Genomic DNA, 15,387 nt, shown 5'->3' with positions numbered 1-15,387 from the left:
TTGCAACACTACTGTATACCCAAGTTCATTAATACTCAACCAACCTTAATATTGTAATGGTTAAACAACGTCTACGCTTTCGTGAGGTGATCTCAATCGAATTTCATTCCATCAAAATCCCTTGATATGACTTATTTCAGCATTCCAATAGCAACAAAATCTCAATCGGGGTCGGACACCGAGAATGATACCTATCCGAGGGTTTAAATCGACGCCATAATATTATCTTACTGCAACACTACTGTATACCCAAGTTCATCATGAACTCAGGTAACTGAGAAATGTGCAAAGTTTGCAAGTTTTCAAGGTTTTTTCAGGATATTTATAGATTCCTCGTTCATAACAAAGGCATCACCATGCAGTTCTTGTGTAATCGTGGGGGTAGCTGTGTCTGCAACCAGTTCTTGGTGTTGATTGAAATTACTGTCGAAATTCCTATTAAGCAATTCGTTCGCAAGTTCTTGGGTCTTCAGGATCTTAATGGAAGTGATAACAAATTCTATACAAGCATTTGGTTCTATGGCCAATGGATCCTCAATTGCCAGTACCACAATCCGAGCTTAGAGGTTGGGCACTCACGCTCCTTATTCAATAGACCTAAAATAAGTGATATCTAAGAATTTTGATTGAATGGAGACATTTCAGCTGTCTGACAGACCTCGAGATCTGTCAGACCTCCTAGAGCCCACTCTTGTTGTTCATGCATATCATTCTCATGTCAATCCTAAATGTTCCATAAAATGTAATGTTATTACCAATCAAATTTATAAGACCTTGTTTAGACTGCGAGAGTAAAGGGACTTTTCAGTCCTATGCTGGTAGTATAAACAAGGTATATTCTATTCTATTCTATTCTGTTCAGACGCTGCTTTAAAAGTGCCGATATACTGTAGACTTTTTCATTAGACTTGGTAGACTCTGTAGAAAGTGGTCTTGCGAAACCAAGTCTAACGAAAAGGTCTACACTTCTACAGTGTACTGATACCTTAAGAAATTGTGTAAAGATCCTAGAGCCCACTCTTGTTGTTCATGCATATCATTCTCATGTCAATCCTAAATGTTCCATAAAATGTAATGTTATTACCAATCAAATTTATAAGACCTTGTTTAGACTGCGAGAGTAAAGGGACTTTTCAGTCCTATGCTGGTAGTATAAACAAGGTATATTCTATTCTAAAGAACTTTGGGCGTTGAGTATTTTTAAGACACGGGGGATTTTAAAACACCTACTTTAAAGGTCTTAAATACATATGTACTTACATACTAATAGACTTCTGAAGTTATGACAGTTGTTTCTCTACTAAGTCATAGGTAATTAAGTACAATCTGGCTACTTCAGCCCACCCTTCTTCAAACCGCCCAATACCCATTCACCCAACATATGTAGATCTCTGAAGTGGGGAAAACAATCTCCATCAGAAACTCGTATATTACGAAGACAAGGTAAGTTCTTCAGATCACTTGGGTCGTTAATTTCATGACTTTGTAGCTTAACACAGGTGACGCTAAAACCGGTCTTAAACTATCGACTGAAGTGTTATCTAAAACTTTCTCGCTTTGAGTTCATAGGTCGCCGCGACAAAGTTCAAGATCAGAGCTCATTTGTGTGAGAAAATGTGAAAAAAAAGACCTTTAATTTGATATATTTGTCGATCAGGATCTAAAAATTTCTCGCTTTGAGTTCATAGGTCGCCGCGACAAAGTTCAAGATCAGAGCTCATTTGTGTGAGAAAATGTGAAAAAAAAAGACCTTTAATTTGATATATTGGTCGATCAGGATTTATAAGACCTTGTTTAGACTGCGAGAGTAAAGGGACTTTTCAGTCCTATGCTGGTAGTATAAACAAGGTATATTCTATTCTAAAGAACTTTGGGCGTTGAGTATTTTTAAGACACGGGGGATTTTAAAACACCTACTTTAAAGGTCTTAAATACATATGTACTTACATACTAATAGACTTCTGAAGTTATGACAGTTGTTTCTCTACTAAGTCATAGGTAATTAAGTACAATCTGGCTACTTCAGCCCACCCTTCTTCAAACCGCCCAATACCCATTCACCCAACATATGTAGATCTCTGAAGTGGGGAAAACAATCTCCATCAGAAACTCGTATATTACGAAGACAAGGTAAGTTCTTCAGATCACTTGGGTCGTTAATTTCATGACTTTGACCATCAGTTGCACTTTTTATGATTAATGAACTTGGAATTCCCAAGAACCTTCGGCAATAAACGGCATACTTTAATGGCTTGAGTTACTGTGTAAATATTACGTTAGATCAACTTTTTTACTGTACAATATTTTACCAATAAGAGCTTATGTTGATTTTGGGCAAACATTATGTTAGTTGGGTGTTTTCCCCCTCTTCCCCTTCAAACATTCCGGTTTAAAGTGCTGTTTCTTGCATCAACAGCTAGCTTATTTGGCTAACTTTGACCTCAACGATAGAACAGTTTGATGAAGATGCAACGGAGTTGATAAAGGTCAATCCTCTACCATCTAACAAGTTAAGTTTATTATCAAACGAAGATAAAATTTCATACCTCGACTGGGATTCGAAACCATCTCGTTTACCAGGCGAGTGCCTTAACCATTCTTCTGGTTCTTGGCTTGGATTCAAATCTTGGGAGTTTTTGTATATTCTAAAGTTCCCCGGTCAAGCAGGTTAGGTCATCACGTGATACGGGTTTTCCATTCTCGGTGCAGATACTTGCTGTAGAATGGTGTAGTTGTGATAATGGTTTCAATTGTGCAGGTCAAGATGCACTTTTTACTTTAAAACCGAAGTGAATTCTTTGTATTCAGAATAATTTGTGTTTCATTATTTATTTCCTCTTTTGTGTGCACTTAAATGATATTCCTCGAATATCAATACTGCCGCTGAATTTATAATTGAATCTTGATTTTATAATATAAGATTATTCTAGGTATCTATTGTTCAAACATTCAGAAATCTGATTTGAATCTAGTGTCCCATCGGAGCCCTTTAGAAGCTCCGAAAAGCTCTTTTTTTGTAAGTTCTACAGTTCACTAAATTAAGAGTGGAACCCCGTTTTTGTTAATTTCAAAGTTCAGAGTTCTCTCCAACGGAGGTTCCTCCAAAGACCATAATTCCATACTCCTGTGGTTTAGACTTTAGAATAATGACCTTATAGACCTCTTGCCTCTTGCATTTGAAAATATGAATGTGGCTTCAAAGGAAAACCTAATATGATTAATAATATCTCGTATGTTCATATTTTGTAAACATACTCATGTGGCTTTTAAGAATCACCTAATAAACCTCTTACATTTGTAAACATACTCAATTACTAATGTGGTTTATTGTCTCCTTCGTTTCCAGGCCAAGACTCGGCAGTTCTTGACCTTGGCTCTCATATCGACATTTCTGACACTTCATTCACTCAGATGCAGGGAGATTTGGATCAGCAGCGGCTCTTAGGAGAACGGCCTGTCCTGCCTTCCATAGATCTGCACTTCTCTCGCGAAGTCCACGACAGAGAACGGTAAGTCAGCAATATACGCCTATACAGCCTGTTATGAAAGTTTTGGATCCGACCATGTTTAAGAAAAGTGAATATTTCAAAAGATCCACGAGTAAGTTCAAACTTCTCTCCCAGTAGTCCAAAATTTTAAAATCAAGATTTTCAAATCAAGTGGAAATACTTCACACACATTTCAACTTAAAATACCTACTTATTAGTATATATTGGTAAAAATATTGAAAGCTATTCCAAAATTTTCCCCATACTTTATTTGTTTTATGTATTTTATTTGTTCTCCTTCGAGTTTAAGGATATTAAAGTCACTTTTAAGATTCCATTGGGAAACCTAATTGGCGTGGCGAGGCTTTTAGTTTAAGTAGGAGGTAGAAAACAAATCATTCATTGTAAATCATAATGATCTGATACTGAACATTAAGTTATGGAACATTGATTTCCATGATTGATTCCCCATGATTCCAAGTAATGAGTCTGTGCAGATATACGCATATAAATATGTACAATACCAGGCAATTATGATGCTGGATAGTGGGAGACGTGAGATCAAACCGTGGGTGTGAGACGGTACCTCACGTAACATCAGTGTAGCTGTAGCTATCGTGAATGAAATCACAGACCTACTATGTAATGAGAGAATTTTGAACCATATATTTCTAATGACGTGACGTGACTCCCCGTGATGTCACGTGATGTGAGAGCAGTGTGTTTCTACCTTTATGCTCGCCACGCACGCGGTCTGTCAGCCGGTCTGAGCGTAAGTGGCTGAAACCTATTTCTCTCAGACGGTCTGACAGGCCTGTGTCTGAACCTTTGCTCGCCACACACGTTACTACTGTCTGAGTCACGTTCTCAACGTGAGTGGCAGGCATTACATGAGTAAAGGCCTGTTCTGCCTTAATAATAATCCCGTATCTATACCTGTCAGGAAATGAAGCTCTCTTGGGATCTATTTTAGGACTCGAAAACCTTATGGGCCAAATCCGTGTCTTATGTACATTCCGTGTAACTGGCAATCCGTGGGCAAATCCATTTTGTATTTCACGCCTTCAGTACACTTCAATCTTTGTGCTCATCACGCGAGTACTGCATACAGTGTTGGTTTGCTGCCAGTGCAATAATCATCATGATCGATTGTACAGTCGTCAGAACATGAAGAAATAGCGTCATTACTTCGTTAGGTACCATTAAATCTAACTCAGTTGACAAGGTTCAAAAGTGAGAGGATTAGAATGAGTGAGTGAGTGAGTGAGTGAGTGAGAGAGAGAGAGAGAGAGAGAGAGAGAGAGAGAGAGAGAGAGAGAGAGAAGAAGAAGAAGAAGAAGAAGAAGAAGGAGATAATGGAGAATCAGAGAACGGAAAAGACACTTTTGAATTAAAGATAAAGAGTCTTTGCAGAAGTTAGAAGATTACCTCACTTTATGTCCCACATTTTATGAGGGATGTTCACCGTTCTATACACCCTGTTTATTTCCTAGTTTCTAGTACCATAGATGCAGGTACATGTCCAGTGTACGACCCTGTATATTTTGTGGTACCCTGTTTTCATGTTACCAGATACACATACAGCAGAATGAAGGCCATGAAAATAAACGGTATGAGAATATCAACTCATTATGGCCCATCAAAAATAATGATGTACTCCCGTCTTTAATTAATGTATTAAAATTAAATTAATTCGAATTTGGGTGGTGGTATCCGTTTGTACATAATTATACTCCGTCAGCTTCTGAATAAGATGAAAGTAAAGAGAAATAATTGGGGGGGGGGTGAATACCTGCGGCCCGCCAATGTTCAACAAATATCAAAAATGGCCCTCTATACATTTTGAGTTTGACATGCCTGGGCTAAATCGTCAACGTAGATAGTACTCGTATTGTGGCCTATTGTGGCCACATTTTCATTATGTCATTGAGGACATAATTCGACAGCATTTAGCATAAAAAAACCATACATAAGGCAATTCCCTTATTCTCCTTTATGGATGGTTCTTTTCCGGTTAATGCTATCCAATACCATACCTCCGGCTGGTATTGAACCCGCGACCTCCTGTTTACCAGACGCCTTGATTCCTACACCACCAAGGCGGGAAACATGAATACAACATTTAATTAACGAGTTCTAGTCGTGGGAGGCCATAACCACCTACACCTCCCCCTCGGGTGACTGTCAGCATTTTCTAGGTTAATGGCTTTCGGCGTTTCAAAGGTTAAAGGGGGAGACTACAAAGGGTCGGATTCTTTGAAACACTTCTAGCTTTTCCATTCTTTCTAAAAACCATGACTTTGACCATCAGTTGCACTTTTTATGATTAATGAACTTGGAATTCCCAAGAACCTTCGGCAATAAACGGCATACTTTAATGGCTTGAGTTACTGTGTAAATATTACGTTAGATCAACTTTTTTACTGTACAATATTTTACCAATAAGAGCTTATGTTGATTTTGGGCAAACATTATGTTAGTTGGGTGTTTTCCCCCTCTTCCCCTTCAAACATTCCGGTTTTTCTAAAAACACATTCAAAACAAACATTGACTTTCTACTTGAATCTAGACAGTGTAGATGGGTTTTGGAGTGCCATATTCCGGTAGGTGGTGCGTTTTCCACAACGCCATATTTGAAAATCTCGGCTCTAGAGGAAGGGTCGAGTTTCACAAAGCTTACAAATCTCATAAATGTCATCAAAAGTTTTCATTAAAGTTTTAGTGGTTTATTAAAGTCATCAGCGTGGTCAACTGCTGTGACTCTTGGGTTCGACGCCACAGTTGCTGCTGTAAATCCTAACAGCTAGCAGCTTATTCTGTAGAGGCCATTGTTTTAAGAAGCCAGTATAAATTCTGCTTTTTTTAAGGGGCTGGTGAATTGTATAATAAAATTGTGTCCTCAGGCTAACAAGCAAAGAAATCAGCTAATCATCTGTCAGGTAGCTTCACAATTCAGTAGATAACTGACTTTAGCACAAACTGATCTCTAATATTATATTTCCGAGTGATATAAAAGTACATAAATTTGTAGCAAACTAAAAGTTCTCCAAATGAAGCGTGAAAAATTTAGTCTCGGAAAATTACCGAGGTTTAACGTTTATTAGTCACGCTCAATTACACAAATTGACACAATGGCACAAATAGTCCACGAGGAAGCACCAAGGGTAGGAATAATTGATCATCTTTACTATTGAAAAGAGCTCCCCCACAACCGCGTTCTAGAAATGACTCACCGTTCCCTCTTTATTTGCCTTGAGAACGCGATTAGCCCGAGGCCCGAGCACAATGCTACGCGATATTTAGTGGTAAACTTTCACGTAAGACGGACACACCGAGAAAATTCGTTTCGATCTATTGTTCGCGCTTTTTTCGTTGGAAATTTTTTCGTAAAACTTTGACGGAGTGCTCGAAAAATTACGTCGTAAAAGAAAAACTAATTTCAAGATTTATTAGGGAATTCAGACTTTAAATAAAACTTACCACATCAGAACTAATAGTTATTATTTTAGCCCGAGGCCCGAGCACAATGCTACGCGATATTTAGTGGCAAACTTTCACGTAAGACGGACACACCGAGAAAATTCGTTTCGATCTATTGTTCGCGCTTTTTTTGTTGGAAATTTTTTCGTAAAACTTTGACGGAGTGCTCGAAAAATTACGTCGTAAAAGAAAAACTAATTTCAAGATTTATTAGGGAATTCAGACTTTAAATAAAACTTACCACATCAGAACTAATAGTTATTATTATTTTAATTTTTTTTTTATTTTATATACCTATGTAATTAGTGGAATTAGTGGTGTTTTCTATTCCCCCCCCCCTAAAAAACTACGTTTTTTAAATGCTGATTTTGTATTGCTTGTATTATTAGAATGTCAAAAAAGTGCATATGAATATTAGTACATATGTACTCGTATTTGGTTCTTGAAGAGTTAGGACTTGGGTATGAGTACATAAAAGATCGAGTAGAGTAGGCTGTAATATGATGAATTATTTATGAAATAATACTCTAAGACCTAAGTATAGTAAAGGTTGTATTTGAACAGACATGAAAGTTGTACTTTAGGAGATTGCATTTGAAAGTTAATAGAACATGTATGATCTAACTATTGTTTGTTGATCTTGTTCTTCCCCACGAATTCCCACCTGTGTTACCAGGTTTGAAGCGAAATGCCTGAAGGAATGTCTTCAACGGAATCGATAACTTTGCAAAATTATAAATAACCCTTTCGGAAATTCCAACTGAACCATGTACATATCAGCTATCGGTCAAAAAGAACTCCTTATCATCCACGAATCACAAACGACCAACTAAACATTCAAACAAGTTCTTCCTATTACTTTCCTACTAAAATAAGCTATTACACATTTACACTACTAAGAATGGTAAATCACACTCAGCTATTAAATGATTCCACTAGATAATTTAAAAAATCTACAGGGTATATGAAAACTGAACAAGACAGTCGTTTATCACCAAGATAATGATGATCCACAATCAAAAAATTGAGTAATTGAAGCGTTTTACGCTATTACACATTTACACTACTAAGAATGGTAAATCACACTCAGGTATTAAATGATTCCACTAGATAATTTAAAAAATCTACAGGGTAGGTATATGAAAACTGAACAAGACAGTCGTTTATCACCAAGATAATGATGATCCACAATCAAAAAATTGAGTACCTAATCGAAGCGTTTTATTTTTGAAGAATCTAGACAAAAATGGAGTTTTGAGCAAAGGTCTGGCCATAGTCACGGTAAGCAAGTTAAAGTTTAAAATTGGCTCCAGGCAACTCTGACAACTCATTGTCACGAATTCTAGACAAAAATGGAGTTTTGAGCAAAGGTCTGGCCATAGTCACGGTAAGCAAGTTAAAGTTTAAAATTGGCTCCAGGCAACTCTGAGAACTCATTGTCGCGAAAAATCACCTCATCATATCAGTTGAGAAGTGTTTTCTATCATATCTTAATTCTGCTATACCTTGTACAGCTCTGTATGCAGTTGGCAGAACGAAGTTCTCTACAAATGTAGAACACAAGTGCGGCAAGGTTGAAGCTTGAATATCTCCATACTGTGTTATGTGTTCTCATGACTAATTGACAGGGGGCCATGAACCAGAACATTTCAACTGTTTCTACTCTTGTCACCGTTTGTCCTTTCTAGTGACTTTTTTGTATGAAGAAACAAGTTGGCCGACAAATATATGTGACTTCTGACCTTAGTAATCAACTGAAACCTCGGAGTATTGATCAGTTTAGACATCGATTGTAGCAAGTGTAGCAGTAATGATATGAGATGCACACATTTTGTATTGTGCTGAAGTTAAATGAAATCGGTGTCTCTGTAGATTCTTGATGTGTAATATTAGTGGATTATTGAATGGTAGAACTCACTCAGGTAAAGAGTCCGTACGAGGACCCCAAAGGCTCCATTTACCCCAAATGTGGCAGACCTACAAAGATGTTCGAATATCCAGAAGTAGCAGTGTTCTCTACATTACATTAAAATGGGGGACTTTTCTAACGAAATTCCAGTGTGCGGAGTCCAATATAAGATGCACACATTTTGTATTGTGAAGTTAAATGAAATCGGTATCTCTGTAGATTCTTGATGTGTAGTACTAGTGGATTAGTAAATCGTAGAACTCACTCAGGTAGAGTCCCTACGAGGACCCCAAAGTCTCCATTTACCCCAAATGTGGCAGACCCACAAAGATGTTCGAATACCCAGAAGTAGCAGTGTTCTCTACATTACATTAAAATGGGGGACTTTTCTAACGAAATTCCAGTGTGCGGAGTCCAGTATGTAGGACTATTGCTCCCCTAACATTAGTAAACTCACTCCTCCCAATGCACTCGAATTCCTTACGTGACATATGCCAATGGATTTGCAGTTAGTTGTCAATCTACGCACTTGATGAAAATTATTATGACGACCTTTGATAGGGCAATGATAAAGAATCTCTTAGTGGCCTTTAACAGGAACAATACAATGTTATGACAGGTTGAAGTCATAGCAACCAAATCCCAAGTCATAAGGCATGCATTATTTCTATCTGATGTAGCACTGTGACAGTTGCTCAAAACTTGACCCAGTGGTGTAGGAGATGCTCATCTGGTAAACAGGAGGGTTTGCGTTCGTTCAATCCCCAGTGGTGTAGGAGGTGCTCATCTGGTAAACAGGGGAGGGTTTGCGTTCATTCAATCTCAGCCGAATTATGAAATTTTGAGAATTTGAACACAAAAATGGTCTGCTTCTGCATCAAAGGGCCTTTTCAGTCTTATTCGAGCATAAGAATGAATAAGCACTAGTATGGAATTGAACTTTACAGACAACTGGGGGACGTATGAATTTTTTATGCCCGTGTACCTATTGTTAATGTTAAAAATATACGACCAAATCCCAAGTCATAAGGCATGCATTATTTCTATCTGATGTAGCACTGTGACAGTTGCTCAAAACTTGACCCAGTGGTGTAGGAGGTGCTCATCTGTTAAACAGGGAGGGTTTGCGTTCGTTCAATCCCAGCCGAATTATGAAATTTTGAGAATTTGAACACAAAAATGGTCTGCTTCTGCGTGTTTTGACACTAAAAACTGACCATCGAAAATTTGACCCGATTACATTACTTTCCTTCCTATAGGATAAGGAAAGTAAAAATCTCTTAGTGGCCTTTAACAGGAATACAATGTTATGACAGGTTGAAGTCATAGCAACCAAATCCCAAGTCATAAGGCATGCATTATTTCTATCTGATGTAGCACTGTGATGACAGTTGCTCAAAACTTGACCCAGTGGTGTAGGAGGTGCTCATCTGGTAAACAGGGGAGGGTTTGCGTTCATTCAATCTCAGCCGAATTATGAAATTTTGAGAATTTGAACACAAAAATGGTCTGCTTCTGTATCAAAGGGCCTTTTCAGTCTTATTCGAGCATAAGAATGAATAAGCACTAGTATGGAATTGAACTTTACAGACAACTGGGGAACGTATGAATTTTTTATGCCCATGTACCTATTGTTAATGTTAGAATTACTATGTAAGTAGGTCCCTAGTAATTCTTCAACTTTTAATGTTCAAGGTAATTAGTAAAATGTTAGAGCTCCTACTATGTACATTGTGACCCAGCTACCATTGAGTAGGTGGTGTTCACCTATCCCGGTGCCTATTTACCTAATACAGAAACTAAAGGTATGTTAGAATTACTATGTAAGTAGGTCCCTAGTAATTCTTCAACTTTTAATGTTCAAGGTAATTAGTAAAATGTTAGACCTGCTACTATGTACATTGTGACCCAGCTACCATTCAGTAGGTGGTGTTCATCTATCCCGGTGCCTATATTTACCTAATAGGATATACGACCAGTTTGTAGAGAGCCTAAAGCTCAGTGCACACTGGAAGAACGCGTTTCATCTATCAATGCTCAATGAGTTTCATGAAATTCGGTTTCACCGAAGTGCATGGGTTTCGTAAAACACGTTTCACGAAACGCCTTTCACTAGTGTGCATCGCGCCTAAATGTAACGAAATACTGATAATGTCCCTCAGTTTCTTGGTGTACTTGTTCCACTAAGTACTAAGTTACACATTGGCAAAACAATACCCTAGGTGTGGCAAAGTGCTAGGGAAGCATGACGGATTACTTTCATGCAGATTTAAATGTAACGAAATACTGATAATGTCCCTCAGTTTCTTGGTGTACTTGTTCCACTAAGTACTAAGTTACACATTGGCAAAACAATACGCTAGGTGTGGCAAAGTGCTAGGGAAGCATGACGGATTACTTTCATGCAGATTTGTGAGCTGTTTATTTCGCAGTAACAATGTTGTCTCGGAAGATGTCGTAAGTGAAACCGCGAGAAACCAGGGATGGTCCCAATTGAATCGACCACTCACACTAGCTGTGGTACATGATACATGAATATAATATATAAATAATAGTCCTACATCTACCAGTAACAATGTTGTCTCGGAAGATGTCGTAAGTGAAACCGCGAGAAACCAGGGATGGTCCCAATTGAATCGACCACTCACACTAGCTATGGTACATGAATATAATAGTCCTACATCTACATATTATTATTATGTTAAGGCGGTCTCTTCCTGATCCCTTATGTGCCGCGTCCATTTTAGTTTAGGACTATTGCACTGATCTACATACATACTGGACTCCGCACTCAATAATTTCGGTAGAAAAGTTCCCCATTTGAACGTAATGCCAGCTACGTCTGTCAGATCCACGTCTGTCAGACCGTCTGAGCTTGAGTGGCTGGCATAATGTAAGTGTATCAGAAGTAGTACAGATACAGAATATGCAGACTTGCAGACCAGTCCTGGATTGCAGTCAGTTGTAACTGACTGTCACTAGATGACACCACATTGAGTTCTCATTACTTAAGGTGTGGTCTCTTGTCACTCTCCTAACTAAAGAGTCACTCTTCTAACTTGTATTTAGTATGTCGAAGAAAAGAAGCAACATTAAAGGAACAATATTGAAGCAGAATCAAAATCATCTAACCCATAATAAATATGAAAAGTACATTACGTTTACGTCTCTCATGACATGGGTCTAAAAAGTGTGAGTAGTTGAATATTCGTAGATTCGTTCAGTGAGGGACCACTTTCGAGAAATTGTTTTCTTTTGACACAGAGGCAGAACAAAGAAATAGTTTACTACTGAAGTGGATAATTATCCTATTTTAATTTATCATAATAACTACAACTATCCTCAGTTGTTATAATAACCGTGTTGTTAAGATGGTAGAAAACTACCTTGCAGTGGGATCATTACGGCGAAGGTCGCGGGTTCAATTCTCTGATCAGGGTCTCGATTGTTGACATCGCCGATTTCATAGAAATGTCACCGAACATAAGGTGATATTATAATTATATTCATTAAATAGGTAATTACATAAATAAAATAGAGGAATAACCGAATAACCCATTATCTATAATTTTAACTTGACACAACGATGTTGTTCAAAACAGTATAGGGACAATATCATTCTGAGTAGACTCGAAAGACGTGTTTTCAAATGTCTTCTGTCCTGAATTAGACTACACACTATTTTGAAACCCTACATACAATCATCAAATCCATGTAATCTGTGTATGTATCCTTGTAATGTAAATAAATAATGTAATAGTCAGCTCCTTGTAATAATAGAACTCTTCCCATCTGTTGTAATTTCAGATATGAAAAACTCCTGCGGCGCGCTAGGACAGAAGACCTCAGTGAAGTGTCTGGTATTGGCTGTCTCTATCAGAGTGGACATGACCGCTATGGGCGACCCGTCATTGTATTTGTGGGCAAGTGGTTCCGCTTCAAGGAGATCAACCTAGAAAAAGTAAGCCTCATTCTGTCCGCCACAAATTTTCGATTTATTGAGAAGCGTGGCAGCTCTCCGCCCTAAGAGTGGACATGACCGCTATGGGCGACCCGTCATTGTATTTGTGGGCAAGTGGTTCCGCTTCAAGGAGATCAACCTAGAAAAAGTAAGTCTCATTCTGTCCGCCACAAATTTTCGATTTATTGAGAAGCGTGGCAGCTCTCCGCCCTGCCAAGTCAAAATATGAAGGAACTATGTAATATGTACCAAAGTTATAAAATACTTGCGAAAAAAACACAATATGCCGATTGTGGGTACTTATAACTGCAAAATTACAAATGATAGACAAAAATGGGAATGGGTCACAGAATAACAACATACATTGGAGTTGCTTAGCCCTAGAAATGGTTCTGATTCGGTTATAAAAGGATTTTTCTTTCATGAGTTAATTACACGCGTACATCAAAATTATGCAGAACGCTTTTAATTTTGAGCAACTAACAAATGGATGGCCCAATACCTGTGTAAAATACGTTTCACTTGTCGTCTATTAACTTTCTTCTTGTGTGTTCCTCAGGCTCTTCTGTATTTTCATGAAATTTATCTAGGTGAAATAATCGGGGAACGATGTTTGTGACAAGCATTTAAATATGCTTAACACAATTAAAATTCCTTTTATGAAAACTGAACAAGACAGTCGTTTATCACCAAGATAATGGATGATTCACAATCAAAAAATTGAGTAATTGAAGCGTTTTATTTTTGAAGAATCTAGACAAAAATGGAGTTTTGAGCAAAAGTCTGGCCATAGTCACGGTAAGCAAGTTAAAGTTTAAAATTGGCTCCAGGCAACTCTGACAACTCATTGTCGCGAAAAAGAACCTGCCGAATCGGTTCGTGTAAAGATACACAGGCGTGCTTACTGGAACTTGGCCTGGCGCACTGCCGTGCGCTCAGATGATTTACTAATTTTATTTTTCTTTTTCTCCACAGGTATAAGAAAAATTTGAAAGCATGTTACATTGTGCACCCAACCTTCTGGACAAAGGTAAGATATTATCTATTGTTTCAAAATCTAGCTGAAAGAATATCGTCTCGTATATGCGAGAACATTGTAGAATGTTCGGAAAACTTTGTAGAAAGTTTCACAAAGCTCTGTTTCTTTGTGATTTCTGCCAAGCAGGTTATGGAGTTACGGAGTCCGCTTTCTATGAAACAGGTTTAATCTTTCGGTGAAAGATATTATCCAAATTACTCTTAAAGTAGGAGTTCAAATGAAGCCAAGTTTATTTAAATTAATTTGGAGGGACCAATTCAAAAAGGCTAAAATCCATTATTGGTTAAATTGGGTTATGTCCAAGATATTATCCAAATTACTCTTAAAGTAGGAGTTCAAATGAAGCCAAGTTTATTTAAATTAATTTGGAGGGACCAATTCAAAAAGGCCAAAATCCATTATTGGTTAAATTGGGTTATGTCACTGGAAATCTGGCGTAGAGTTCTATTGAGTGATGTCAGTTTTAGAAGCATAACCCACCCTATTCGTTCTGTCTTGTTCTTCAGATGATGACTTGGTGGTTCACAACATTCATGGCTCCCGCAATCAAACAGAAAGTGCACAGTATTCCGGGCGTGGAATATCTCTACTCTATCATTAGTCCTAACCAACTGGAAATCCCTGCCTTCATTACTGAATATGATATGACGGTAAGCTCAACCTCTATGTTTCTCTGTTTAGGACAAGCTTTTCAAATTATGGCGATTTTATGATCATAACCATTATTTAACCAATCCAGAGAACTAAGCCTCAAACCTCAGCCTTCTGGGCTCTACTCTATCATTAGTCCTAACCAACTGGAAATCCCTGCCTTCATTACTGAATATGATATGACGGTAAGCTCAACCTCTATGTTTCAATTTGTTTCTCTGTTTAGGACAAGCTTTTCAAATTATGGCGATTTTAGGATCATAACCATTATTTAACCAATCCAGAGAACTAAGCTTCAAACCTCAGCCTTCTGGATTACGAGTTTAATCTTTTTCGTCAGCTTGATTTACTCCAGGATACATTAGATCATGGCGATTTTAGGATCATAACCATTATTTAACCAATCCAGAGAACTAAGCCTCAAACCTCAGCCTTCTGGATTACGAGTTTAATCTTTTTCGTCAGCTTGATTTACTCCAGGATACATTAGATCTATGAATTTGGGGCTACTTAAATTTTCTCGCAAAAATTTTGCCTGCGGCGCTGTAATTTTGTGTTCTATAGAAACGTATTGGGGGGGAGGGAATAAACAATACTCGTCTTGTATGTACTTGTATTTAAACTGACTCATGGCTAAAGGGTACATACTTACTGAAAAGTTTAAGTTTCGCCTGCGGCGCTGAAGATTACACCTTTCACAAGCATGCTTCTCTTACTATTGTAGACCAAAACTTTCAAAAAATTCGCCTGCGGCGCCAAATGTTGTGTTTTGGATAACTTTGTTTTTGAAACCAAAGTGTTGTTGTTGTTGGTGTTGTTGTTGTTGGTGTTGTTGTTGTTGGTGTTGTTGTTGTTGTTG

The 15,387-nt window shown here is 37.9% G+C and overlaps 2 protein-coding genes across 2 annotated transcripts in view; both read left to right on the top strand.

Annotated features, from left to right (window-relative positions):
- The window catches only part of LOC103507172 (protein GDAP2 homolog), a 63,097-nt gene extending 49,502 nt beyond the window's left edge, over positions 1-13,595 (top strand). The window contains exons 9-12 of the mRNA XM_026822105.1: positions 12,685-12,764; positions 12,913-12,986; positions 13,398-13,405; positions 13,589-13,595. Coding sequence (XP_026677906.1) covers positions 12,685-12,764; positions 12,913-12,986; positions 13,398-13,405; positions 13,589-13,595 — 169 coding nt within the window. The remainder of the gene's footprint in view (positions 1-12,684; positions 12,765-12,912; positions 12,987-13,397; positions 13,406-13,588) is intronic.
- Positions 13,596-13,790: 195 nt separating this feature from the next.
- Positions 13,791-14,605, top strand: LOC113466567 (protein GDAP2 homolog; the record flags this gene model as incomplete). The annotated part of the gene is made up of 2 exons (XM_026822104.1): positions 13,791-13,868; positions 14,384-14,605. Coding segments are annotated over 2 exons (285 nt in total), but the record flags the coding sequence as incomplete, so codon positions are not given.
- Positions 14,606-15,387: the final 782 nt, after the last annotated feature.

The sequence above is a fragment of the Diaphorina citri genome, unplaced genomic scaffold, assembly GCF_000475195.1.
Source record: "Diaphorina citri unplaced genomic scaffold, Diaci psyllid genome assembly version 1.1 scaffold294, whole genome shotgun sequence".
Lineage (NCBI taxonomy): Eukaryota > Metazoa > Arthropoda > Insecta > Hemiptera > Psyllidae > Diaphorina > Diaphorina citri.
This window is presented reverse-complemented; position numbering and strand designations above follow the sequence as displayed.